Source organism: Aspergillus karnatakaensis (assembly GCF_047715665.1).
Source record: "Aspergillus karnatakaensis strain CBS 102800 unplaced genomic scaffold BJY04scaffold_39, whole genome shotgun sequence".
Classification (NCBI taxonomy): Eukaryota; Fungi; Ascomycota; class Eurotiomycetes; order Eurotiales; family Aspergillaceae; genus Aspergillus; species Aspergillus karnatakaensis.
In genome coordinates, this window is record NW_027395751.1 from 164135 (window position 1) to 190514 (window position 26380).

Below are 26380 nucleotides of genomic sequence, written 5' to 3' on the forward strand. Positions count from 1 at the left end.
GGCTTGGCACGGCGGAGCGGAAGCCTTGGCATTGGTAGAAGGATTCACCAGTTTACCAGTGGGAGGTTGATCCATACAGACGTTAGTTCTCTTAGATCGGGTGCTGGAAATTACTCCCGCATACTGCGCGGGATCTATTTGGGAAATCGCGGTGCGGCTGTCGAGTACTTCTCCAGCTTCGCAGGAGCAGAACTAATCCTGGAACCTAGTAGTCTAGCTAGATTCTATGCATGAAATCGAACCTCAAGTTAATTTCCATTTAGGATTTACGTTCCGGCTGTGTCAAGGGTACCTTCTCTAGTGGCTTGTCAGGACTTTGTCGCCGTGAGTGCGTTTGACAAGTCATACCAGACAGATGTAGGATTGGCTAGAGACCCACGCAATCATCTTTTTGACATTGCATATCATCCGTGAAGGCGATCTTACTTTATTTTTGTACTCTGAGGCATATTATATACAGATAAGCACCGATGATCGACGACTACGCTTGGCGCAAGCTGTGGTACGTGCGCTGCCACAAAATCTCGGGTTCGGGTTCGGGTTCGGGTATGTCGGTCAGGATGATCTTCACTGTCCGTGCCTGATACCCTGGCTTAGATATATAATCGTTGATTATCACAACTTGGTTCCTGTATCTTAAGTTATCAAACAGATTTCGAAAGCCGTCCCTACCACACATGATCATTGCATCCGCAGCAATGGATATCTTTATCTTATACCACATAACGAAAATCCATTTACTACAGATTATAGTTGTCATTATGATCATCGGCTTCACAGTTCCTCGGTTCTTTCTCGGTGCCGAGAGTGAGCGGCTCAAAGAGAGTACTCTCGGTCTAGCGATGGTACGGGCTATACATCGTGACTTTTTCTCTTATCCTGAAATAGATATCTAAACCTTTATATGGAAACAGGGTATCAAGTCGTTATTGATAATCCTCTACCAACTCCTTACCGAGCACACCCGCCGCTTCAAACGCTGGGGCACTCCGCGACTATACCTTATACTCAATGCACTTGAGATAATGTTCTGGGCTGCGGTGGCGTTCCTTCTGCTTGCTGCAAATGTGGATGTTTGTAGAGGTGTGGATTGTACTCTGGGTTGGACTGTTATTGCGTTGGCTGTTGTTATGAGGTGGGTTTCACGATATCTGACGGACGGAGATAGATGCAATGTGCTGACGGCTTGTCCAGTGTATCTGCCATTTATGCGACGGTAATCTGTTGGTTGGATTTTCGGATATATAAGGCGTCAGGGAAGGGGAGGGGAGGGGATGGTCCTGGAGAGAGGTTGGGCCTTTCATCGTGGACTGCAACATGAGACCTTTGGTCGTTAAGTCACAATGACATCGTCAGGGTATTGAAGGGGGTGGATTTAGACTATCTAGTTACGGCACTATCTTAAGTTTAGGTCCTTCTAAAACATACAGTGTGAAAATTAGAGCTCTCATCTTTGCGCCACGTATATCCACGCCAACAATCTCCATCTGCGCGCTGAGATGTGCTTCGAAGCAATCATTTAGAATCATTAAAGACAAAAGAGGCTGGTAAAGCGAAAAAGGTCCAGATAACGGCCGTGAAATCAAGCTCCTCCGCCAATTTCCCATTCCAGTAAGGAGCGTGGTAGCGCTATTATTTCTCCTCTTCAATAACATCCGCCCAGGAAAACAAGGCCGGATCCAGGGCAGCAGGATCTTGCTCTTGTTCATCCGCACTCGTCTCCGCAATGGTGCAGTCCGGTCCCCAGTTTACTGGATTTTCCGGGATTCCACTGGGTACGGTCCCGGATCCCTCCTGGTTATCATGTCGCTCGAAATGGCTAGATCTGTACCCCGATGTATGTTCCGGTAGAGACGTAATTGATGGTACACCACTGAGGTCAAACTCCTTCGCCGGGGCAATGCGACGGATGAAGCTGTCGCAGATTTTGAATGCACGTCTCGAGCTAGCATCTTGCTCAGCCATACGGTGAAGCCACCGTATGGCCTTCTTTGACGCGTTAAGCACGGCCTCAGGCCCCTCGTCGGTGTCGTCACTTCCTTGGCCAGACTGTTCGCCGTGGGAGGTCATGACTTGCACAGGTCCGATGGAGAGTTGGATGAGGAGAATTGTGAGGGCCTGCATTAGAAAGTGAAGGACGGAACACCAGGGAGTCATTTTGAGTATCCAGTCCATGCTTGGATTGTCAGGGAAAACGGAGATCATGCCCATAGCTGAGTCGACACAGGTTCTTGCTGTGTCGTCGCCGAAGCGGGAGCGGGGGAATCGGATCGTCGAGCCTTCTTGGACGTCTGGCCGGGTAAGGCAGGGTCGGCTTAGAATTATCTGGGAGCTGTAATAGTATAACGCGAGGCTCACTTGGCCACGACATTCTCTCGTGACCGTTAGTTTGTTATTCTTGTCGGTGAATGAGAATGGGGCCTGGAGGCTAGCGACCCAGGTTTGGAGTTTCTCCTGGAAGTGCACTATACAGCTCTGGCCGCTATCCTTTGTGGTTGTGAGGCTGTATATGGCTGCGACTGCCGCATGCGTGATAACACAGAGATCGACAAGATGGAAGAAGTAGAGAGACTGAACCGGGGCGAGACTTCGAAACCAGTCACTCCGTGCTTGTAGATCTTCTTTGCTGGCGTAGATGGTCCATTTCAATCGCTCCTCACGCAGCGCAGTGTCCCCGAGTAGTGCTTCGACTTCAGCTGTTTTGAACTCAACCTCATCGTATGGTACTGGGGGGTATACGGAGAGGGCACGATAGTCCACACACGTAGATCGACCGGTCATTCCAGAAAGAAGGTGCTCCAAATGGAAGATTGACCACCACATCCGGGCACGGGTTTCCTTGGAGACAGGATCGATCTGACCGCTGACTTCGCGTAGGTTCAACCCCAGGGCAACTGCCGAGCGAGCAGCACGACCGTTTATTTGCCAGGACCTGGTATATTAGTACGCATATTGAGAGCTTCAGCGAAGGCGTACCGGTTGATTTGACCAGAAACTAGATAGTATATTGCGAGAAGGAGGTCAATTTGGACTTGGTGTAGGTCAGCGTGCTGAACTGCCAGCCACCGAGTCGTGGTCAGAGCGATGGCCCTCGATAGGAAGATTCGGTCATCGACATCCTGACCAGAAACCGGCTCAGCAAGCTGGTAATACTTTGCTGCAATGGCGAGAACTAAATTGAGCACAGCCAGCCACTTCCGCGTCGGCTGCTGTGCACTATTAGTATATGCACAATTGAACTGGTAAGTAAACAGCGATTTATTGATCAAGGGAAAGACAGGCCCAATGGATTCAAAGTAGATACTGAAGAGTCGAGCTGCCCATGGCTTAGGCGGCAGCACTCTTGGGTCACCAACAGCAGAGAACGGCTCTGCTATTTGAAGATTGTCTAGATGATAGCTCATTGGAGTCACCGTGTTCTCCATGGAAGATGTTTGTTGGTGCCATTCTCTGTCGAGATTGCTTGCTTCGGTATCTAGCTTTTGCATCCATGCTATCTCCGATTCCTTGCCAATATAGCCCGTTGCTCGAGTCTCCGCGTTGCGGTTGGGGTCTTCAGTCAACGTCCCGACATCGTTGAGGGATCCGACGGATGTAGATGATGAGGAAGACCCAGACTTCTTCCTCCGAGGCCGATAGTGCGAGAAGGCCTGATGTGGACTTTTGTTTCTTTCTTCCTTGATACGGGTCAACCTTCAGTACGTGGTACGATTACAGAACGAACCTTGACTGCGGTGCTACTCTCACTTCGTTCAGACTTCTCCTCTTGCGGGCTCTTGGACAGCCACTCGATTACATCTGGATCTAAGATCTGTTGACCTTAATTTCGACTCAACAACCAGGGGCAGCAATCATACCTTCTCACAGCCACCCATGATTACGTCCTTCAGTCTCTCAGGCTCATCTGACCCATTCCGTTTGACTGTAGACAGTAACTGGCCAATTTGTGCAATGTCGCCAGCGCTGAAGGCCTCCACGAGCTTCTCGAGTAATTGCTGTGCAGTAACGAGATCTTGTTCCGCACGCTTCTGGGCGTACTTGCGGCGTCGGTCGAGGGCTTCGGCAAAGACGCATTCGGTGTGAGCTTCGTTGCACTTGTCGCAGGGTTGGTTTCCGGTGCACTACCAGATTTAGAGGCGGTTAGTACTTTAGAAATATCTTTGCATGGACGACTGATATACCTTGGATCTTCGTGCTTTGCATGCCGTGCAGGCACTGGACCGCTTCGTCCGTCGAGGGACGGTATGGGCTTTGGACTGCTCATCGGTTCTGAATGGAGCCAAAACCCGGAAGGATTGTTCAGTTGACGAAGCCATATTATCGTGGTTTATAGAAATGCATGGTGGAGTAAGAGAGCTTGCTGGTTGCAACAGTCCAGCGGAGGGGTAAGCTGCATCATGAATTAAAAGGCCGCACACCGTCTAATCGTCTATGATGTCAGCGACTCGGACTCGTGTAACGAGGAACCATCGAGGAAAGTACAGCTTTACCGTGGACCAGGTACCCTCCCGCGTTTCCCAGCTTTTACTTGACTGGTACTTCGTGGTAGAGTTTGTGGGCTCTCGCCACTGCCTCCCGGTTGGCTGCGGGGTTGAATCCTCACATGTATGGGCAGAAAGGGCTGGCTTTCAGCAGCAGTAGCATGCCAGTTGCATTCAGACTCACCCAAGGAGAGGCCTTGCAAGGTAGCTTACAGAGTTGGGTTTTACACAGCGTACGTCAGCTGGAGCGCGCTCCGGGTATCATAACCGTCGAATAACATGATAGACTATGGCAGTGGGTATAAATGACTTCATGTATTCTGAATAGGCCGGCTTGCAAACTCTAATCAAATATGCTCTACAGGAAAAGCTACTGGACGCTGTCTGTTTTCAGCGAGTAACATAGCCCATGAGCTAGGATTAAAGTTACTCAGGAGGACTCCCAGATAATGCCAACGATTGTCAGAATGGATCACGCGATCTGTTTCTAATTGCACTTCTTTTGGAAGGGTAATGGCTTAGTCTCGTTGAATATATACATTGCGAGATACCTGATGAAGCACTCCAAATCATTTCGATGAAAGAATACCCATTGGCTGCAGCAAATGATAAGCCAGTCGGCTTTTATTTTTGATGCTAACTTACTTTAGCTCGTAGTCACCAAGAGTATTCTGAAGCAGTCTTGTTGGGATACTGATAAGAGTGTAGTGGTAAGTGGCGACCTGGAAGCCTGAGGCGGGAAAAAGATCGCTGCATGATAGTCAGGCACCATGTCACGTGCACTGGTAGATTACAGCGATCAACAAAGCGGCACCTCCTCCTCTGCTTTCTCAACCATCACCCAAGTCCATCATTATTTCTGCCTTGGACATTTTGTATCATCAATATACCTAACCATTGCGTCTGATTGACAAATGGCATCTCGTCCATTGAGAGACGACAGCTCCATTGCCGATGATGAACACGCGATACTGCTCCCCTCGGAATCCGAGAGTGAAGAGATCACCGATCAACGCCGTCACCTGGGACTGCTGTCCACTATTTTCCTAATGTACGTGCACCCGACTGCTAGCCAACAATTGCTATCTTGACATTATAAAGCACCAATCGCATGATCGGAACCGCCATATTCTCCACCCCGTCCGCAATTGCTGCCAGCGTCGGTAGCGCCGGTGCCGCCTTGTCTCTATGGGTAGCGGGTCTGGTCCTGGCTTACTGTGGACTGTTCATCTGGATTGAGCTTGGCTCGCTCATGCCTCGTAGTGGAGGCGAGAAAGTCTATCTGGACGCCGCGTATCCAAAGCCACCGATGCTTGTGACCACTGTCTTTGCTGTGCATGTCATCTTTCTGGGCTTCACAGGTAACAGTCGATCATACACACGGTGCGCTCTTGACTCACAATTAAACAGGCATTGGCAGTGTCGTTGTTGCAGAGAACATCCTATTGGCCTTGAACCAGACAGTCAATGACTGGGTGAAGAGAGTGCTTGCCATTGGTGTGCTCGGTGCCATTGCGGCCATACACATCAAATCTTCAGCCTTGGGAGTTAAAATCATGGTATGTTTCACATAACTTCGAGAGATTGTTACTCACACACTCAGAACGTTTTGGCGTCTATCAAAATTCTGATATTATTCCTCATAATCCTTTCGGGATTGCGCGCGCTGCGCGGCGACCTTCCACAAGTTCCACACCCAGCAGCCGGTCTGAAGAACCCCTTCGCCGGATCCTCTCCAGATGTTTCGCACTACACCAATGCTCTCTTCAAGATCTTGGCCACATACCAAGGCTGGTCCAATGCTGCATATGTCCTTGACGAAGTGCAAAATCCTCGAAAGGTTCTCAAGATCGCCGGCCTGGTAGGTGTTGGGACCGTCGGACTGTTGTATATCCTCACCAATATTTCCTATTTCATTGTCGCCACTCCCGAAGAATTGAGCAAGACGGGTGTGACAGTCGTCGCATTGCTCATTGGTAGGGTCTTTGGGGAAACAATGCTCTGGATGACAGCGGTCCTCGCGGCATTATCGTCATTCGGTAGCCTCATGACAGCATCGTTCTCAATGTCGCGAGTTGTTCGTGAATTTGCGAAAGAGGGCCTTGTTCCGTGTTCTCGGTTCTTCGCCGCCACTACATCATCTGGGTCGCCATCTGGTGCCTTCTTCCTCGTATTTTTCTCGTCGGCAGTGATGATTCTGTTCATTCCATTTGGTTAGTCTTTTGTCACGTTCCCTGGTAAGCTGCTAACTCTTTTAGGCGAGGTATATAACTTCTTACTAGACGTTGGACAGTACGCGATTGCCATAATAAACGTTTTGGTTGTGATCGGACTGTTCATTATCCGCCACAAGTCATCGCAGAAAGGGACATTCCGCGCCTGGACCTCGGTCGTCTTTTTATTTCTCATATCTCAAATTTTCCTTCTGGTTACCCCCTTCGTTCTTGCAGCTCTAGACAGCAAGAGGAGGCTGCCGGCTTGGCTATATGCAGTTGTGGCCATTCTGGTACTCTCGGGCGGTGCGACGTACTGGTTCCTATCATGGGAGCTTCTTCCGAGGCGCGGAAAGTTCGTATGGACTGCTCGCAAATCGGTTCTGTCCGATGGATCATCTCTGGTCATGTGGGACAAGGTGAAGCTAAGCTGAGATCGAGTTCGCTTGAAGTTCGAAGTTATGCTATCGTCCTCACATGCACATCTTCGAGCGCCGTGTGAGCGAGCCCATGTTAAGGGTGATCGCAAACTTTGCCTTCTCCACCTCTCTGATATACGACCTAACTGCAGGTTCATTTGTTGGATGTTGACTAGCCACGAAACATGGCGAATCACAGGCCTGAGGTAACCCTCGGCCAGCACACTCTGCAGCTACCAACGTTCTCAACGCAGATTAATCTATTCAGGAAGCTCTGATTGAGTTTGTGAGTAGCGGCTGTGCCTGCCTCATTTTGCAGGATGAGCGAGCCAAGCCACTTGCGACGCCTGGTCTAGAACCCCCGCCTTCCCCGCATTCACTTGCTGGATCATCCTGCACCCCATAATTCTCATGTCTGACACCACCTCGGAACTTGCAGCACTCTCTTCATACCCTCCCAAATCTGCTGCTTGATATCCATAGTTCGTTCCCGAGTTCAGGACATTTCGCATCTCCACATTTGCGTAATTGATGACCATTCAATCTCTCGCAGCGGTGGATCCATGATGCTGTTACTCTGCTAAATATATCAACTCGCTCCTAGTACTTTTAGCGTTGCAGGTAAACCGTGCAGCTATCGATTCAGTCACGGATACATGAGCTGAGTTACGTTACTCCAACCCCAACCGAGGACCCCTGCCACAAGAGACGGAGCCGTGAAGTGCTCTACATGCATGAAAGCAGAGAACAGACCTCGACTGATCGCGTCTTACCGGAGTTCTGTGCTATCATATTTTCAACCCCCGCGAAATGGCCACATTCTGGTCTGCTATTGGTGTACACATCACCCCAAGTCGAATATCACCTGTGCTCGGTTTCTTCGCAAGGTGCAGCACTAATCTCGCAAAATCCCCAGACCAGGGATTATGCCAAGTGCGCGATATTGAGAACCCCCTGATCAGGCAAACTCTGCGATTGGTGCTAATATTCGCCATTAAACCTATGTTGAAGGCTTCAATGAGCTGGTGACTTGGTCATCCCCGACGAACCGCTGGACACGCCCTCTGTCGTGTCTAACACTACTGCTCAAGATAGACTTGTCAAGATGAGCATCAAGAACTCTCTGATGAGCACACTGGCCACCTCAGTCATAGACAGACAGGTAATAGTCGAGAACCGGACGATTGTTATGATCAACACACCTCGTGATTGTCGATGTTCTCGGCGGGGTGTTTGAGAGTAAGGACGTAGGTACAGTCATTGGTCCGCGCAAAGGGTGTTTAACACCATGTTCAGGGGGTGTTCTGGTCGACCATACTCAAAGCGACCAACAAGCTCCTTCGTGGCGCCCTAAACTGTGAAGAATCCAAGCCATCCCCCTCAACCTCGCAGGGAAGCGGGCCAACAGGGATGCCCAAGCTGGCATCCTTCGCCCTATACCAGATTCCTGACTTTCGTCCTACCCAACGCCACCTCAATGAGCACATCTTCACGAGCCTTGTGCACCGTCCTGAAGAACCTGATCGACCGAGGCTTCCTGGATCAGGTTACAATGAGACTGTTGCGGAAAGCATAAATAGGAGGTAGATTCCCTGATGCCAATCTTATTCCTCACCAGCACAAGAACAAAATCCAAACTCCCTCAATCTCAAACCTCCAACCACGCTTCAGAATGAAGTTCACCGGCGGCCTCCTCGCCCTTACCCTCGTCACCAGCGCCTTCGCTGAGCCTATCCCGAAGGTCAAGCGTTCTCTTGCCCAGTACCAGGCCGTCTTCACCGGCATCCGCAACCAAGTCAATGTCGTCGGCAGCGCTGTCGCCTCATATGTTGGTGGATCCATCCCTGGCACTGACGTCCAAAGCGAGTCTGAGGAACTCGTCACCATCATCAACACCGGTGCCGCCAACATCGCTACATATGCCGCTCTCAACACCCTTGATGCTCTCGCCCTCGTCGCGCCTATTCAGGCCCTGACCGGTGACGTCGCCGATGTTATCGACGCTCTGATCGCCGCGAAGCCCAACTTTGATGGTGATGGGCTTTCCGGTGAGGTTCTGACCAACCTCCAGGACCAGAGGGCCGCAACCGCCAGCCTCCGCAATGCGATCACTCCCAAGGTTCCGGCTGCTCTTCAGGATATCGCTGCTGGGCTTGCTGATGGTATCAACGCTGAGATTGACCGCGGTATTGCCGCTTACGACTAGGCGCAATGCATGGCCCCGATTGGATGAAGGGAGGGATATACTCAGCCTTTCAGTTTGCGCAGCAAACTTGACCGTTCTCTCGCTAGTATAGTCCTGATAGGAATCAATTGGCATTAGTTTATGATGGCGTGAACCAATATCATATTGCACTATCATCGAGGTACTGCGTTCTGCCAATGACAGAGTTTTAAAATCCCAGAAATGTAATTCTCATTCTAGGCTATTCTACACATAGTCATGAGATCAAATAATGTATCCCGATCCTGCAGTTGCCTAAATTCGCCTATCAATCTAGTACGACGAAAACAACGAACGCAAACTGTGAGAAGCCTCATCAATCGCAAATACGGCCTCAGGAAACCTGCAATCCCCCAAGAGCTCCTGGCTGCACCTCCTCCAACTTTCTCCCTAGGCACTCCCAAATATACTCCCTCCCTTCCACGCCCTCAGCACTAGTCATAAACGGCTCATAGTCCCTCAGCCCCGCAGCACGAAAGTACTTGCCATGGCTTTCCTTCGTCGCAGACGCAGCCTGAACAACTAACCTGGAGCCCTCCTCGGCGGTGCGTGCAAAGAGGACCTCGAAGAGCTTGAAGAGAACCTTGAAGGGCCCAGATGCTTCGCGAGGCAGACCGGTCTTACAGAAGCAGGGATCGAGTGAGTTGACGATGATACCGTCGGACTGAATCAGTGAAGATAATTTGATTATGCAGTGGAGGAGGAGGAGTTTGGAGAGGTTGTATCTGTCCAGTATCAGCACCATGGCACATCACCTGTTTCACCAAGGCTGGAAAATTCAAAAGAGACATACTGTTCCATCAAGTTCGGGATGTTGCCCTCTTGAGCAAGCCAGGTGAAGAGATCCCCTTCGTGGTTTTCGGGATACTTGGCGATGTCGTATAGTGCTGATGCGACGAAGGTCATATGCGGCGTGGTGTCGTGTATTTTCACCGTCTCCTTGAGTTTGGGAATGAGCTGGATCGCAAGTAAGAGTGTACCAATCACGTTCACTGCTATAGTTCTCTCGGTGCCGTATGCAACTTCGTGCCTGGATAGGCTCTGCATCCCGGCGTTGTTGATCACGACATCGAGTCTGGGTAATTGGTTGGCTTTATCCACAAATTCTGTTATGGAGCTAGGGGATTCTAGATCCAGTTGCCAGACTTCGATAATATGCTTTGGACAGTTCAGAGCAGAGTCAAGCTCTTCCTTTGCTGCTTCACCCTTGGAGAGAGTTCGACAGCCAAGAATCACTTTGGTCGCACCAAGGCGGACGATATGTTTAGCTGTTTCTTTTCCAAGACCGGAGTTTGCACCTGTTATGATGACTGTTTTCGAAGCGAAGGATGTTGCTGGGATTGGGATTTTGAGGATGAGTTGTGTGTAGAGGAAGTCGCTGAAGGTGGGCATTGTTGTTGGTGTTGTTGGTGGTGGTATTATCTTGAAGGGTGATGAATGCCAGTATTCTTCGTGCCAGAGCAGCACTTTATAGACGCTTGGATAAGAGATTCAGTACGGATTTAGGGATTAGGATGACCGCTCAGAGAGCTGTATAGTTACCCCCGTATGTCCGCGGGGATAAGGTCTGGTCACATGATGACTGTCGGCTTATTCCAATCAGGAAATGCCGCCAATCAGCCGCTGCAGCACCGCCACCTGCAGCTGGACGGGCGCAGCCGACTGACCAACAACACCCCATCTGTAACTGGACCACTATGCAGTCTCAGTCGGTGAACCGAGTCTCAAAGCCTGTGAGCAGACGATCGCGAGCACCGCTATCATGCGAGCCGTGTCGAACGAGAAAGTGCGCCCCCCCCTGCATGTTCGATGAGCAAAGATCAATGAGCCATGGGCTGACAAACTAGACTAAAATGTAACCGGGAGAAACCATGCCATAACTGCTCTACCCGTGGGGAACAGGGCTCATGCATCTATAAAGGCCCCGCACCGGGATCATCTTCAGTCCATGGAGATAAGAGCGGCGAGCCGATGCGTCAGCGACTTGACCATTTGGAGCAAATGGTTCAGAGGCTTGTCAGCCAGCAGCCGCCACAGCCAACGCCAAGTCCCGATGTGTCGCAGGCTGGTTCTGATTCTGTATCACTGACTACGTCAAATTCTGGCCCTATTGGGATGACGGTCATTGAACGGGGTCACAGCGTGTATAAGCCGGCAGAGGATTGGTATGATGTGTTGCAGGAGGTAAGCTCTTACCTCTAGCAGTGCTTTGAACACTCACGCTAACAACGATAGATCAATGAGCTCAAGAAAACCTGGAGTGAGAGTCAGGATGCACCCGAGGAAGTTTCACAAACACTTTCAAATTCTGTGGATGGTACCAGTTTGCTCTTTGGGCAGGTTGAACGGGTAGATGTTGCCGATATACTGGCCTCGCTGCCCTCGAGGGTGGAAGTTGAGAAACTCTCGGATTGGTTCTTTGACCGCTCCAGGTTTCCGGTATCGATTCCACGTAGGTACTCCGAGCGTGTATGTGAGCGAGACTAAGATTATCCAGCGATTATACATGAGCAAACATTCAGGCAAGAGGTATGATTCCTGCTCCTACTTCGACATGTCTGACGACACAAGCTGGCGAAACACTGGGATGACCCATCGCGGAGTAGCATCATCTGGGTTGGGCTACTCTTCTCCATTCTCGGCATCACAATGCTCGCATGCCAGCTGGGTGAACCACCGGAGTATCGAGGGATTTCGGAGCAGCTCTTCCATCTGTATCGGCTACGCACTGCACAGTGTCTCCTAATTGGAGATATTGCCAAATGCCTGCCGTACACTATCGAGACTCTGCGATTCAATGCAACAGCTGAATTAAACCGCAAAGACGACAATAGTCGCGGCTTGTGGATCATGACTGGAGTTGTAGTTCGCGCGGCCGTGAATATGGGCTATCACCGTGACCCAGATCATACGCCCTCCCTGTCAGTCCTAGAGGCCGAGTATCGCCGAAGAGTTTGGCTCTCCGTGGTCGGCATGGACGAGGTTGCCTCCTTCATGTCTGGCTTTCCCCGTATGATACCAGCCATCAACGCGGACACGAAGGAACCACACAATCTTCTTGACTCGGATTTAACTCACGAAACAGCCAGTCTACCAGCCTCGCGCCCGGAAACAGAGATCACACCAGCCAGCTACATGATCGCCAAAGGACGTCTGTTCACAGGCCTAGGAGAGATCATCGACTTCATCACTGGACCCAGCGCGGATAACTATGCCCGAGCTTTTGAGATCGATCAATACCTGGAGAATACCTACTGGAATCTGCCTTCTCACCTACGGCTTGACGCAGCGCAGTTAACCAGCGACTCACTCACAACCCCAACAGACTACTCCAAGTTACAGCTAATGTTTCTATACCACCACGGTATCTGCACATTGCATCGCAAGTTTATCCGCAAGGATCATAACGAGCCATCGTGGCATATCTCACGATCCCGATGTATTTCCTCATCCATGGCAATAATTGACTACCAGGGTCTCGCGAAGCCGTTGCTGTACACCTACTCGCGCAACAGGCAGATGATTGCTCGAGCGGCGATGACGCTGCTGCTGGAACTAGAGTCGAGACGGCAAGGTCCAAAGATTGAATCGGAAGTTGAGACTGCGGCTATACTACAATCATTTGAAAAGGCTGTCTCGCTGTGGAGTAGCGCATCGAGTTCGTGCGATGAAGCGAGTAAGATGTATAAAGTGCTGAACAATATGCTTCGCTCTTACAAAGCTGCTGATGAGGCAAACGCATCATTGCTACCTGGTTTTGAGAACGACGCAGTTCCGTTTGAGGATGATCTGCTTCATATCCCCGAGGGAATGAGCATTGATTGGGTGAGTCTACGTTTTGTCCGGACTCAACTGGTTCACACTGACATCTTTCTGCCAGGCCTGGTGGGACGAATTCATAGAGGGCGCATTGTTCTAGAGATCCAGTCTTGCGGTTTTCGCATTCAACCTGTATCGGTCTCTCCTGTTTCTTACTTCTTTCGTAACCACGACAGGCACACCTCAATAGACGTTGCTGGCTGCTCCCGCCTGGGTGTGTCTTTCTTATCGCGAACACTGCACGTCAGAAGGCAGGAACGATGGACGACTCCGGCCTGGGGTCGCACCTTCCGTCCCAATGGTCATATCGTGGGTAAGGTGCGATGGACCGCGTTGTTGGTCGCTCATTCCGATCCTGGGATCGCACCTTCCTAATTTGTTATTTGTCCTGAGGGGGAAAGAGTGATGGAGGACAGACGGTTGCTCCTTCCTGCTGCATCAACACGGCTTCTTCTTTGAGTGGAGAAGATGCAATGGTTGTGGTTGATTCTCGTTCCCTCTCATATCAATCCGAGGTCACGATAGTTGATGCGTCAAACATGTGCAATAAGACCTCAGGAGGGCCCCCCTTACTGAGCATTAGATTGGTTGTCCACCAGCGGCTAAACTCGTATTGAATGCCAGGGCATCCGTCCTCCGTACGGTCTGAGAGCCTCTTTCCTACATTAGGTCCGCTAGCAAGGGCCAACCTCGTATTCATGTCGACCAAGCCGTTTGTAAATCAAGCCAAGCTCCGGTCTCGAATTTATAGCGTCTCCCCCCCCACCCCCCTTTCCACCTCGCCATCTCCCTTCGACACGAACAGAAGCCAAACAAGTACCACCATGACAACAACAACAACCACCACCCAAACAGCCCCCCTCCTCGCCCCCGCCTTCCCAAAACACGCCATCCTCTCCTCCCTCGGCGCCAGCATCGCGCACATAAACCCCGAGCTAGCCGAAACAACCCTCATCCTCGACTGCCTCACACCCTCCCGATCCGCAACAACGCGCTGCGCGCGCTTCTCGCTCCCACTCACCATAACCGCCGGCCCGCTCTCTATCGGCTATGTGGCGGAGTACCCCTGGTACGAGATCTACGTGCCCAAAGCAACAGACACGGAGAGCGTGACGTGTACGTTTAGCGTGGACACGGAGAGTGACTATGAGAATGGGCGGGAGAAGGCGATTTGCCATACGCGCAGGGTGAGCTATACGGCGTTGTGGAGTAGTCAGGGGACGAGCTATACGATGTTGAGTGTTAGTACGTACTCCGGGGAGCAGATTGAGTATGTGGGGGTTAGTGTTACGGCGGGGTGGGATGCTGTTGAGACTGGGGGTTTGACGTCGGGGGTGGTGCCGACGGCGGAGCCGGGGATGGGCACGGGTGAGTCGAGTTTGGGACCGGAGCCGACGGCGGGTCTGGATGGGGATGATGGGCTGGAGGGAGTTGAGCATGGTGTATCAGATTCCAGCTTAGGGTCGGACTCTGCTTCCAAGGCGTGGATTGCAGGGCCTCTTATCGGAGGTTTGGTGGGAGTTGGCCTCATCGCTGTTGTGATATGGTGGATTTGGCGGAGGCGACGTGGGCAGCAGACAAAGATCGCGTCAGGGCCGGGGTCAACAGCGGAGTTTGAGAGCGTCGAGCTTCAAGGAAAGGATATATTCTCTGGCGGGTCGAAGATATCCGGAAAAGCGGAAATGGGCGTTCGTGAGGTTGTTACAGCGGAGTTACCAGTGGTGGGCGCGCAGAAGGATGTCAGAATGCATGAAATGCCATGAAGCTACAATTGAAGTATACGACACGCTTGCTGTAGTAGAGAAGTTTCTTCACCTGCGTCAAATCTATTTTGTACAACAATGACTCATGTAATGAAGTGAAGAAGAGAATAAACTCAACCCAGATTACTGGCTCAAAAGAATACCAGCCTTCCACAGCAGAGTCAAACAGCTGACATTCCCAATCCACCAACAAATGCCCCTCGCCTGACTCAACAGTTCCCTCTCAATCGTGATATAAACAGCAGCATACGCAATCCTTGCGACCGTATAGACTGCTACAGCTCGATTCACAGTGACCTTATCAACTCCCGCAACAGTCGCAATCCCAACAGCGGCAACAAGAAGGGTATAGTTCTCAACGGAATTAGCATGAGCACTCTCATTCCGTTTGAGCATGTTCAGTTGCGACCGGGTGATTTTCCCTGAAGTCACAGCGGCTTCGCCATACTTGGCGAGGTCTTCGCGCGGGGATACGTTGTGGTCGATGCCGTAGTATTGCTTCAGGGTGCGGGAAGAGAGGATGCCGTAGGCGAAGAGGAAGTGGAAGATTAGGGCTGCAGGGCCGAGGTTGGGGATCGCTGTCCCTATTGATGGTTTTTCGAGGCCGAGGGTTGTGAGGAGAGACATTTTACTGGTAGTCTTCTGGATTTCGAGCGTTCATGGATTCAGAAAATGTGCAGGGAGAGTGCAGGCAGGCGCGCTTTATATTGGTTGGCTCTCTGGAGGAGGCTGGGGCTAGAATCATCAATGTCGTCAGCCGCACACCCGAGCATGGTTCGATAGATTAATCGTCGGGTACTGTCGGAATGCTTATTTTGATTATTGGTGTTCTCTCAACAAATGAGTGGTCATTGAGTGCTTGAAATCTTCATTCTAGTACTAATTATACCTTGCAAATCTAATCTCGCTACTAGAACCCTCAAGATCACTATTGTAGGTGTATCAAAGCACGCCAGTCGCCCCATTCCCACCCAGACAAGGGAACCCAAGCTGCTGTTGCCTCAGCCCCCTAAGCACAGAATCATCTTCGACGCCTGCTCCCCCACGTTCTATTCTCCAAAGTCGAGCCCTGATAACAGCACAAGCTTCAGCCCAAGCGCATAAAGTTCCAGACAATCCCTCAAAGAACGAGTATGGCTGATCGGGCATGCGATAGTCGTTCAATGCTGGCTCGGCGTCCTTGTTAAAGGGCTTTGTTTCTCTAGCGTGGAGCAGCATCGCGAGTGCTCGGGCGAGGAAATAATCCCCTGTCAGTTCGTTCTGTGGATTAACCGACCTCGAAGTCCTCGCCGAGTAGTTCTCTGCCGCTTTTTGAGGATCATTCGCGTGGTACTCGTATGCATCATGCAGTAGCAGTAACGGCCAGGCGTTCCCTGCGATTCCGTGGCACAGGCTACCTCCTTTCGAGAGAAGACCTTCTTCCCAGACTCTATCTGTAGCGAGACTAATCGCTTGTTCCCATTCTGGGGCCCAATAGTCCGTGACTAAGGCAGTATGCTGCATCGCAACACCGAGAAGAGCGAGGATGGCTGGAGCACCATGGCAAATTTGAACGAGCTCTAAGGAGCGAGGTGAGGATGACCGAGGTGGTACCATTGTCGGGAGGTGGCCTTCGTGCTCTATACAAATCTTGCTAAGGGCTGTGACGGTGATGCCAATCTCGGGGAAGTAGTTGTCGGTATCATTGTGGAGTTCCTCAGGACGACAGGAGAGGAGAATGGGTAGAATCCCAGCTAATTTGATCAGTATAAAGCCTGATATCTCACAGATTGTACTCACTTAAGCCATGTGCCCTGTTTCACATAAAGTCAGCGATGCTATTAAATGCTGCTTGGTATTGATCCCTTACCAGCCGAAACCATAATGCCCCGGGAGCCACGGCCACATCAAGGGAAGTGACCCTTTTTCTCCATGCTTCTCGACATAAGCAGCAGAGCCCTCTCGCCCGCCCTGAATAATCGCGCTGATGATTTTCGAAATGCTCTCCAGGATTGGCCGTAAAAGCTGCTTTTGCGCGGTCGGAAAATGACTTTCTCTAGCCCTGATATTCAACAAAGCCCATAGCAATCCGGCACGACCGAACAAGACCTCGTCGGCGCCGAGGTTATGTCCATTGTAGAGTGCAACCGAGCCATGACTTAGCGCAAGCTCGACAGCATCGTTTAGACATGTGAAATCTGAGGCCGAGATATTTTCCGCATCGCCCGTGGCGGAGTGTTGTAGGATCCTCAGCACCACGGCGGCCAAGGGTGACTTTGATGGTAGGGGCGAGAGACCTCCAATCTGCAGAGGGAAATCCGGGCCATCCTTTGGGATTCGAGCAGCAGCGAGAGAGTGAAAGTCCACTCTCTGTTCTGCAAGCGAAGGGGTTTGGTGTGCGAGACGAAGATATGCGAGTGCGATGCCTAGAAGATAGTTAGACATTTTTCAACATAAATAAGTAAACATCTCACCTATGTCGCCACCAAACACCCCCTTGCCGTCATACTGGCCACTCGGTGGGTAATCCGATTCGATTGTGCTGACGCCATCCACAACGGCAGCTTGGAGGTCGGCGAGTACTCCCTGAAGAGCGGCTTGGGTGATCTCCGGTAGAGTCAGATTATTCTCATAGTACTGGGGACGCCCGTTCGACATGTTGTCGGCAATAATCCAGGAGGATGGATGTAGGGAGGTTGTGAGATGGAGACCTTTTCAGCTGAGTGTAATTAGGCATCCATCCCCGCATTTCAGGTGTCGAGCAAACATCTTGCTCTCATCGTCAATCTCCAGATACTCTCTATCTATCATCAACTATTATTATATCCAAGACCATATAAAGTAGGTACTCGCCAAGACATGTCTACGCGTCATACCACAGGCAACAACAAAACAACAATCTAATATAGACTCGGAAATGGCACCTACTACTTCAATTCACAAACATGGCAATCATGATCAGAAGTGCCTTTCTGACGCTTCCCTATGAGCTCCGTTACCAGATCTATCAAGATGTCTTCAATGACAGAGATCAAGTCCTTATTCTTGCAGGCCGAGGGTGCAAATTACTCTACTGTATCTGCCCTACTCGACAGTATAGATACCAGCCCCTGATATGGACCCCAAGGTATCAGTACTCAACGTGCGCCGATTGTGGATTTCACAACCGATTTCAAACCCGGATGCACGGGTCAAGGATTGCGCTCCTCTTGACTTGCCAACAGATGTATGCCAGCCTGTTTCTGATTATCCCCATAACTGGCCCCTACACTCCATATTCCCACTGTGGTATATACTTATACTGGTTATACCAACAGCTACCATGAAACCGCCGACCTCCTCTGGGGAAACACCCCAGTGCACCTGCAGTTCGAACGCCATGCCTCAGAATTCGGCATCCTGTCCACTCTTCAACGCGACACGCCGCACCGCTTCCACGCAATCCGGTCGCTGGAGATCTCTCTCTTTCAGTCTCCATCCGGGAAACATAGGTGTCGCCTCGACGACGTGTGGCTCACCCAATGGAATAGACTATGGGAACTCATCAAGTCCATCAAAGGCCTCGAGCACATACTGGCGTGTCTGAAGATAGATCAAGGAATGACAGTTGCTGAAGAGGAGAGGTTGTTCTGGCCGCTAATGGATTTCTACTGGCTGCGGACGTTTAAGGTCGAGACGACTTGGCCAGTGCGGGAACTGCGTGATGCGCCATTCCGGCTTACCAGGTATACGGATCCGTTTCCGAGAACAAATGTCCGGCGATCGTGTATTGTAAATGGCGTTATTTTGAGTGAGACCTGAGCGAGTATGGGTTGCTTTCGGGAAGGCTGAAGATCTGTACAAAGTCTGGTCAATGTCCCTTGAAGAAAGGGCCAAATATCAACGGTTTCGTCTGTAGAGCCGGACTCCCGCAGCGGCAGAGTGGTGGTGTCCTTTCTACTTTAGGCAGATATAGCTGTCCCAAATCCCTCATTATGCTTTGGCAAATACTACTCCGATGCCGCTGAGCATGCTATCAGATCCGCGCCACTCATGCTGACCCTAACCCCCAAGGTCCCAGCGCGTCATGTAACGAACAACACCACACAGACTCCTCCACCAAGCACAATCCCTCAAGCAACCACGCTGCAGATCCGATCTCCAAATCCCCCGAGGCCGTCAGCCCAGGTGGGGAAAACAGGCAGCACCCTGTCTCGCCCCGAAGAATCACCACCGCTTATTTTCACCACGTGCATTGATCAGCCAATCACAGTGAGCAGCATCAACAGCTCACTATCGCAGCTTGCAGACGACGTTACAATCACGACGCCCCGTGGGGGTTCCTGAAAGTTAAAGAAGAGGTATAAATAAAGGCTTGAGTGAGCTTGTCTGGGTCAAGCTCGCTACTAACAAAGGAAGTTCAAGATTCGGCCAAGATGTTCTCTAAGATCCTGCCTATTGCGCTTCTGGCGAGCACTATTGTTTCTGTTGCTGCGAAGCCGACGGTCTATCTTATTCGCCATGGGGAAAAGCCCGAGGACGATGATGAGACAGGCCTGAGTATTGAGGGTGAGCAGCGTGCTCAGTGTTTGAGGGAAGTCTTTGGTGCTTCCTCAGGGTATAACATCGGCTATGTCATGGCGCAAAAGTATAAAGAGAGTGAGTTGCTTTCGTCTCCGGCCACCGTACCACTTCCCTCGAGACGATTAGATGGTAATAACGTTCCATCAAGACGGCAAGCGCATCCGCCCGTACCAAACTGTCCTTCCCGTCGCCCAAGACCTCGGTCTAGAGGTTGACATTAGCTGCGATCGCGACGACCCGGATTGCGTCAAGGATGCAATCAAGGACTATAATGGCGAAGGCAATATCCTCATTTGCTGGCAACATGGGGCGTTGACCGATATACTAGAGGAGCTGGGTGTTGATGACGCGCCGGAGTATCCGGATGATCGGTGACCTCAATGCTTCCATTCCCTGGACATGCCAGGTGACATAGTGCGCTAATGCGAGTCTTCCAACAGATTCGATTTGATCTGGACCGTTCCTTCGCCATATGATGAAATCACAGCTGAGACCAGCGAGCAGTGCCCCGGGTTGGACTAAGTTCGTTATTTGGAGAGGTTGGAACGCATGTCATGAATTTAAGAATGACCATATCTACTTGGAATAAAACATACCACAGCTGCAGTCATAGGTGAATAGAAGGTGTCAAGGTCAATTTTGACTTTTGATATGATCTCAAAAGGCATAACCCGAAGGGAGATCAGTTGGTGACTTCACACCGAGATCTATTCCAGACTTAGGATCCTTTTGAAATCAATGTTGGAGGGGTCACCGAGGCCTGCGGCCGAGAGCAAAACAGGGCTGCATCAGGGGCTGGTCACTGGTGGTGATGGCTGCTGCAGGCACAACCACGAGGCACAGCAGGCTAACTTGAACAAGGCAATCCATGACATTCCATGTGGTCGCCAAGGGCGGTTCCCCGTCTCAATGACATTATTCGGGACGCCACTACTGTAAATACAGTTAGACGAGTCTCGTGGCATCTCGAAGAGGAATCTCATTGGCGATGGATCAGCCCCTTTTTGGAGCTGAGGGGATATGACCTTGGAGGCTATGAATCTTGTCTTGGGTTTTCGACAAACTTTGAAAGTTATTGGGGATGTCTTAAGGCCAGTCAGCCCGACAAGAGACCAGGTATTGGAAGGATGAATGCATCGCCTCTTCAATCCCAATCTCGCTGCATCCCTTCAATGTGCGGGGATGTCCCAGAGCTCAGGGGCGGATGGATGCTTGATCCTTTGCTCCACATGGCGGCCCAGAGCTGCATTGGAGCCCTATCACTGGCTGGCCGGTGCCTGAGCGCCCACGCTATCCATTCATTGGGTCCATAGCTTGGATACTCTGGCGAGAACCGGCAGGAACCGCTAAGCTGAAGACGCGACGTCTGGTGGACCGGGGAGCTGGGGACTGCTCCTCAAGCTCCACCTGCACGGACTTGCCAGATTCACCTTGGACCCCGAGATTTATTAAAATGATCCGCCGGCGGGTCTGAATGTTGTGTTTCTTTGTTCCCTGATTTCTCAATGTCTTTGTTGACTTGATGGCGGGTCGTATGGCGTGACCTCATGGATGGGTTACCATCGTGCGCAGTATGTTTGATTAAATTCAATATGAATCTTGCCCTGTCTGACACCTTCAGCTGCTTTGCCTGACGCAAGCCATTCCCTCGTCGTCCTGTCGCTTGCTCGACATTGGCTGTGTCTGTCAAAATGCGCAGCTCATCGCGCAGATACAGTCCTGTGGCTTGCAGAACTGCACGATCAAGGATAACCTGAGTATGACTCTTGCCTAATATTACCTGGCGTCAACTGACCTGACAAAGGGTCAACGCGGTTCCTGTATGACACCTGCGACTATCCTGTCACCGTCGACAACAAGGTGTTCCCTGTTGTGCTTACCACTGGTATCATTCTCTCGGCCATCGCGGTTACTCTCCGAATCGCCGGTCGACTCATCGGGTCCAAGCTCGGGTTCGATGATGGAGTAGCCGTTCTGTCCCTGGTAAGACACAGTATGTGGGCTTCGACTTATTGCTAATCGGTCTAGGTCGTTGCGCTTGCGATTACTGCCATAGGATTTGTTTGTTAGTACCTCTCGATATCCGTTGACATACGCGCTGACTGGCAAAGACCTTCGTCTCGGCCTAGGAACCGACATCTGGTTTCTTCCCTTTCATGACATCACGCATATCCTTCACGTATATTGCTCGTCCCGCCTAGTGCCCAACCCTAAATCTAACATGCTGCTTTCGTAGTTATACTTCGTCGAAGAAGCCCTCTACATCGCCTCGATCGCCTTATCCAAAATCTCCATGCTCCTCTTATACCTACGGCTTTTCCCTGACGAACGGTTCCGCCTGGCGAGCAAAGGCGTCCTGACATTCACAACAGCCTGGGGCCTCGCGATCCTCTTCACAAATATCTTCTCTTGTCAGCCGCTCAATTACTTCTGGCATATGTGGGACGGTGGGCATGAGGGGCATTGTATCGACCACGCAGCGCTCATTTGGTCGCACGCAATTATCAACATTGTTCTCGATGTCGTGATTATCGCGCTTCCGATGCCGACGCTGTTGGCTTTGAATTTATCCTGCGGAAGGAAGGCGGGGATCTGCGTGATGTTTGCCGGGGGGATTGTGTATGTCTTTCTCGATTCCATCGATGAGCCAGACTGGTTCTAATGATGCGCAGTGTGACGGTGGTCAGCATCCTTCGCTTCGTTTCGTCACTCTCATTCGACATGACAGACAATCCAACGAGTACGTACCCCACAGTCATTGTTGCTGTCTCATGTACGACAGTCCTAACAATCTCAACCATCTAGAGAACTTCGTCTCAATAGGCGTCTGGTCACTCCTCGAAGTGTACCTCAGCATAATATGCGCCTGTATGCCCGGCATCCGCGCGTTTTTCAACTATACTTACTCAAAGCTCGGGGCCAAAATCTCAATTTATGACTCCTTTGCTGGGAGAGGAAGCGCGGGCGTCGGCATCCCATCACCTGCGCCAGTTCGGTCAGGGACATTCCAGAGTGCGAACCGCGAACAAGGGGAGTTTATTCGATTGCAGGAGATTGAGAGCGCAAAGACATGAAACCACGCGCACGGACTCGGGAATAAGAAAGACTCAGGCGATAAGAGCATGCTACAACTGGAGAGGAAGAACTCGAGCCGGCATAGACTTCCGTCAGTGTCGTCAGAAACGTCCACCGACTCTAGGACGCTTAGAGAAACGATGCTTGGGCCAAGTCTGAGCAAATATGTAGCTCGATATGAAGCAATCTCGCAAACCTCCAGAATGAACAGTATCTCCTTGCGCAATATGGAAACACGTTCGCCTCCTGTTTTACCTTCCAATACCCAACCAGCGCCAAAGTCTAAAATGCCCATCGTCATCAGTCTGAGTGAGTTTATGGCTGGAGCGGAAGGGACGACCGGGAAACAGCCTTCATGGTCTCAGTATTCTATTGTCACCTATTCAGCAATCCTCTACATAGACAGTTCACTCCTACATTTCTACAATTGACGGTGCATGGGCATACACTAGAGATACTGGATATTGCTATAACCAAAATGCAGCTCGCACTGCTACCAACAGAGCTCCTGCTGATTGTCTGGAACGAGGTGGAATCAATACGCGACAAAGCTGCGCTCGTCCAAACATGTCGCCGCCTCAACGAAATCGTCGACGAACTCCTCTACCGGAATGTGAATTCTACTCATTTCTACAAGTACATCCAGTCGTCATTATTCTACGGAACCCCAGCTCGCGCGATGGGCAAATTCCTCCAAGCCGGCCTCGACCCCCTCGGAACGAGTCATGGGCTTTCCCACCTTATCTATTTCACGATAGTCCACGAGCGAAACGACACATTGAAGCCCCTCGTCGATAGCAGCGTGGACGTGAAGCAGGGAATCGATCCCCTATTCCGCGGACCTGGCGAGTCCCTGCTTTGGCTTGCCATTGAGGGATTCAATGGCCCGTTCGTCGAGATGCTTCTACAGCATGGTGCTAGCCCCAATGTAGAATCTGGGAACGGGATTTCAGGGCTAGAACACGCGGTTGAGACGGGGCAGTGGGGGGTCGTGCAGATGCTGATACAGGCGGGCGTTTCGGTAGCGACGAAGTCAAGCCATGGGCCTATTCTGGATGTCGTCGCTGCACATGGGCCCGTTGAGGTTTTTAAATTGATGCGTGACCTGTTGCCCAACCAGGGAGTTGATACAGCTCGAGAAAACTTGTTGCGTTTGGCAGTCAGGAACGGGAATAGGGAGGTGGCCCAGCTTTTGTTCGCAGAGCGTGTTGATCCCCGCAGCAAACAGGCGATAGCACTTGCTGCAAGCGCTGGTGACAAGATTCTTCGGGTGGGTTCGGTTGAGGACAGACCATGCAAGAGGACGAAACCATACGCAAGGCGTCCGGAAATGGAGGTCTCAGATGAGGCTGGGTGCCGCGTGTAAGAAGTGCTCATGGGTATAGGTATAGATCTTCTTGTGCATTAATCTCACTAGTCCGTACAATCAGGTCTTAGCTCTCTTTCAGCTATTCATTCACGTGCTGGTATTGGTGGATACTTGGTCCCCTCCACCCCTGACTGTAGCAATTGACTGCTGTCAGTGGATTATGGCCCAATCGCTTATTGAAGCAGGCGCTCCTGTGACGTCCAACACGAGCAGGTCGCGAAATACGCTGAACCTCGCGATAGAGTAGGTGAGCCGGGAGCTCTTCAGACAGCTTCTGGATTTGGAGAACAGATACGACGGTGCGGATATTGTTGAGTCGGTTTTGAATTATGGCACCACTCTCAGCGAGAATAGAACAGGTGACGGCCGCGCTGCGCAGGCTAAGGCATTCCTCCCAGTGCATATTGGGTATCTATTTTATCCATGGTATTTAAACAAAATCACAGGCCAGGGCCGCGCGTCAAGACGGTAGCAAGCGAACACAGCTGGAGACGGCTAGCGGTACTGGAGTATCAAACCCAGAACATGTATTCTTTGACGAGGAAGACTGATCATATCCGCCTCGAGCAAACGTGTCTTTTCCTGGACTTGTTCTGCGACCCTTAAAGGGTTTATCAGTCCTCGGTCCTTGCCAGACAACCCCGAGGAAGCTTCGGCTCACCTAACTTTGCTTTGCTATATGCTTGCTAGCTCATTAGGACCATATCGCATTGAATTATATCATTGAGCAGAGTAATATATCACAACAGGGTTACCAACCTAAGAATTCAAAGCTTCCCAATTTGCCCCGTGCCAACTAGATAAGAGCACCGCAACGTCCCACCTAAATGCTTCGAGAAAATTCGCTCGTCGTGATAACAGGATCCCACCCTCCTTTCTGCCCTATAGTGTTACTGTCCACAATCCGCATGCTCCCACCCCAAACCCAGCGCCGACTGGATGATAAGAAGATAGGGCGATTGCGGTCGAATTGGGTCGTCAGATGGTGGTCGTATGCTCTTAACGCAGGCAACAAACGCTGCGCAGGGTCACCGCCCTCTAAGAATACATGCGACACATCCTGGTGTCCGGCCATTATGGCTGCTGCTAAAGCCCACCCCTCCTTATCATCCACTCCCCCATCTAGCAGTATGCGTACCATCTCCGTCTTGCCCACATGAGAAGCTACCCGTAGGGCCTGAGGCCGGATGAGTCCATCCTGCCTCTTGAGTGCAGAGAGAATATGTCTGACGGAGCTCGCAGACCCCACCTGTACCGCGAGCTCTAGCACATCACCATCGACCGAAAAGGACTGTACACATGCACCGGCGTCCAGTAGCATGGGCACAAAGTCCATTTCGCACCTACTGATGGCTTTCACCAGGGCCTCTCCGAGGTTTGGGTCTGCGCCCTTGTTGATCAGGTACTCGGCGGTGTGACGGTCTCCATGCGAAACTGTACATGATAGGGCTGTGTCTTCCTTTTGGTCCAATTCGTTAATCTTTGCTCCATTCTCCAGCAGAAGCTGCATGACCTGGAAGTTCCCATGTACGGCTGCCAATGTCAATGGGGTGCGCAGCGATTTGCATCTAGGGTGTGCGGCTGGATTCGCGCTTGCATTGGCGCCGGCTAGGAGGAACTGCCGTACACCGTCTTTGCTACCTTTCTCGATTGCCGTGTAAAAGTGTAGGAGTGATTGGTCGTGTGCTGCTTTGTACGCCTTGTCCCGGAAGAGCGTGTAGTACGTGCGGCAAGTCTGCATAAATCGAGCTTTTCCTTTCACTGACAGGCTTTTCCATATTATATGTATTATGTCGAGGGGATTTCGAGTAATGAACAATTCGTCAAGATACGTAAATCGGAGCTTTCTTTTGTAGAGACCGATGCTGGCGACAATACTATCTGCTTTCGCGCGGGTGTTTGATGCGCCATGACGGCCTTCAACGGGATCAATGTTGCGGGCATTGCTTCGAGGAATCCTGGTTAGGTCTGAAACTGCCCTAGGAGGTAGAAGCGAAACGCTATGAACATCTCCGGATGGCTTTTGGGAGATCCTTTTGATAAAAATAAAGTTATGGTTGTACCACGACCAATATTTCGTGTCCTGTGGGTTTCCTCTCGCCTGATCCCCTCATGTGTCAAAGGCATAGTCACGTATGTACCATGCCAGTGCTCAAGACCATGGCTTCTGTGGTTTTCGGAACATGAGTATTTGATAAGACATGCCTAGGCACCAAAACCTGAACAAACCGACAAACCTTCGAATGACTCTAACGTAAATCCTGAATACGCTGCACCTACTGCTAATGATCTCAATCTTGCTCAATGGCCTGCACTGGAGATGAGAAAACAAATCTAGGCCCATCCTGGAGAAATGGATACATGGAGCAGAACAGCTCTGCTAGAGTCTCTTTATGTTACCGAACTGCTTTGACTTCCTTCGTACTCCGACCTCTAACTGAAGGCTTCTAATAGTCTAGCTGCGCTCCCAATCAA

General features: G+C 51.0%; 11 protein-coding genes across 11 annotated transcripts; 7 read left to right on the forward strand and 4 right to left on the reverse strand.

Annotated features, from left to right (window-relative positions):
* Nucleotides 1-1632: 1632 nt before the first annotated feature.
* Nucleotides 1633-4316, reverse strand: BJY04DRAFT_229179 (uncharacterized protein; the record flags this gene model as incomplete). Its single annotated transcript, XM_073719004.1, has 5 exons — nucleotides 1633-2932; nucleotides 2977-3650; nucleotides 3725-3773; nucleotides 3910-4121; nucleotides 4182-4316. The coding sequence occupies 5 exons, from the start codon at nucleotides 4314-4316 to the stop codon at nucleotides 1633-1635; spliced, it is 2370 nt and encodes a 789-aa protein (XP_073569062.1).
* A 1016-nt stretch (nucleotides 4317-5332) lies between these two features.
* BJY04DRAFT_96834 (APC family permease) lies at nucleotides 5333-7275 on the forward strand. Its single transcript, XM_073721396.1, has 5 exons — nucleotides 5333-5532; nucleotides 5583-5842; nucleotides 5892-6040; nucleotides 6085-6694; nucleotides 6740-7275. The coding sequence occupies exons 1-5, from the start codon at nucleotides 5396-5398 to the stop codon at nucleotides 7126-7128; spliced, it is 1545 nt and encodes a 514-aa protein (XP_073569063.1). The 5' UTR covers nucleotides 5333-5395; the 3' UTR covers nucleotides 7129-7275.
* A 1510-nt stretch (nucleotides 7276-8785) lies between these two features.
* BJY04DRAFT_220367 (cell wall mannoprotein 1 family protein) lies at nucleotides 8786-9319 on the forward strand (the record flags this gene model as incomplete). The annotated part of the gene is made up of 1 exon (XM_073716849.1): nucleotides 8786-9319. The coding sequence occupies one exon, from the start codon at nucleotides 8786-8788 to the stop codon at nucleotides 9317-9319; it is 534 nt and encodes a 177-aa protein (XP_073569064.1).
* A 352-nt stretch (nucleotides 9320-9671) lies between these two features.
* Nucleotides 9672-10729, reverse strand: BJY04DRAFT_220368 (uncharacterized protein; the record flags this gene model as incomplete). The annotated part of the gene is made up of 2 exons (XM_073716850.1): nucleotides 9672-10062; nucleotides 10131-10729. The coding sequence occupies 2 exons, from the start codon at nucleotides 10727-10729 to the stop codon at nucleotides 9672-9674; spliced, it is 990 nt and encodes a 329-aa protein (XP_073569065.1).
* A 579-nt stretch (nucleotides 10730-11308) lies between these two features.
* Nucleotides 11309-13256, forward strand: BJY04DRAFT_220369 (fungal specific transcription factor domain-containing protein; the record flags this gene model as incomplete). The annotated part of the gene is made up of 5 exons (XM_073716851.1): nucleotides 11309-11521; nucleotides 11573-11789; nucleotides 11835-11866; nucleotides 11909-13162; nucleotides 13218-13256. 5 exons carry the CDS (start codon nucleotides 11309-11311, stop codon nucleotides 13254-13256), a joined length of 1755 nt encoding a protein of 584 aa, XP_073569066.1.
* A 1265-nt stretch (nucleotides 13257-14521) lies between these two features.
* BJY04DRAFT_194121 (MAPEG family protein) lies at nucleotides 14522-15581 on the reverse strand. The gene has a single exon (XM_073712016.1). The coding sequence runs from the start codon at nucleotides 15544-15546 to the stop codon at nucleotides 15043-15045; it is 504 nt and encodes a 167-aa protein (XP_073569067.1). The 5' UTR covers nucleotides 15547-15581; the 3' UTR covers nucleotides 14522-15042.
* Nucleotides 15582-15764: 183 nt separating this feature from the next.
* Nucleotides 15765-17577, reverse strand: BJY04DRAFT_194122 (lanthionine synthetase C family protein). The gene is made up of 4 exons (XM_073712017.1): nucleotides 17373-17577; nucleotides 16769-17324; nucleotides 16699-16712; nucleotides 15765-16652 (listed from the first exon to the last, which is right to left on the reverse strand). Exons 1-4 carry the CDS (start codon nucleotides 17554-17556, stop codon nucleotides 15862-15864), a joined length of 1545 nt encoding a protein of 514 aa, XP_073569068.1. The 5' UTR covers nucleotides 17557-17577; the 3' UTR covers nucleotides 15765-15861.
* A 269-nt stretch (nucleotides 17578-17846) lies between these two features.
* Nucleotides 17847-18992, forward strand: BJY04DRAFT_194124 (uncharacterized protein). The gene is made up of 2 exons (XM_073712018.1): nucleotides 17847-18124; nucleotides 18216-18992. The coding sequence occupies exons 1-2, from the start codon at nucleotides 17853-17855 to the stop codon at nucleotides 18697-18699; spliced, it is 756 nt and encodes a 251-aa protein (XP_073569069.1). The 5' UTR covers nucleotides 17847-17852; the 3' UTR covers nucleotides 18700-18992.
* A 140-nt stretch (nucleotides 18993-19132) lies between these two features.
* On the forward strand, nucleotides 19133-20205 carry BJY04DRAFT_96875 (putative phosphoglycerate mutase family protein). The gene is made up of 3 exons (XM_073721397.1): nucleotides 19133-19536; nucleotides 19610-19832; nucleotides 19902-20205. Exons 1-3 carry the CDS (start codon nucleotides 19314-19316, stop codon nucleotides 19981-19983), a joined length of 528 nt encoding a protein of 175 aa, XP_073569070.1. The 5' UTR covers nucleotides 19133-19313; the 3' UTR covers nucleotides 19984-20205.
* Nucleotides 20206-21008: 803 nt separating this feature from the next.
* BJY04DRAFT_220375 (CFEM domain-containing protein) lies at nucleotides 21009-22535 on the forward strand (the record flags this gene model as incomplete). Its single annotated transcript, XM_073716852.1, has 8 exons — nucleotides 21009-21032; nucleotides 21083-21218; nucleotides 21266-21444; nucleotides 21490-21526; nucleotides 21573-21640; nucleotides 21698-22080; nucleotides 22134-22201; nucleotides 22267-22535. The coding sequence occupies 8 exons, from the start codon at nucleotides 21009-21011 to the stop codon at nucleotides 22533-22535; spliced, it is 1164 nt and encodes a 387-aa protein (XP_073569071.1).
* Nucleotides 22536-23014: 479 nt separating this feature from the next.
* Nucleotides 23015-23902, forward strand: BJY04DRAFT_220376 (ankyrin repeat domain-containing protein; the record flags this gene model as incomplete). Its single annotated transcript, XM_073716853.1, has 1 exon — nucleotides 23015-23902. One exon carries the CDS (start codon nucleotides 23015-23017, stop codon nucleotides 23900-23902), a length of 888 nt encoding a protein of 295 aa, XP_073569072.1.
* Between the last annotated feature and the right edge of the window lie 2478 nt (nucleotides 23903-26380).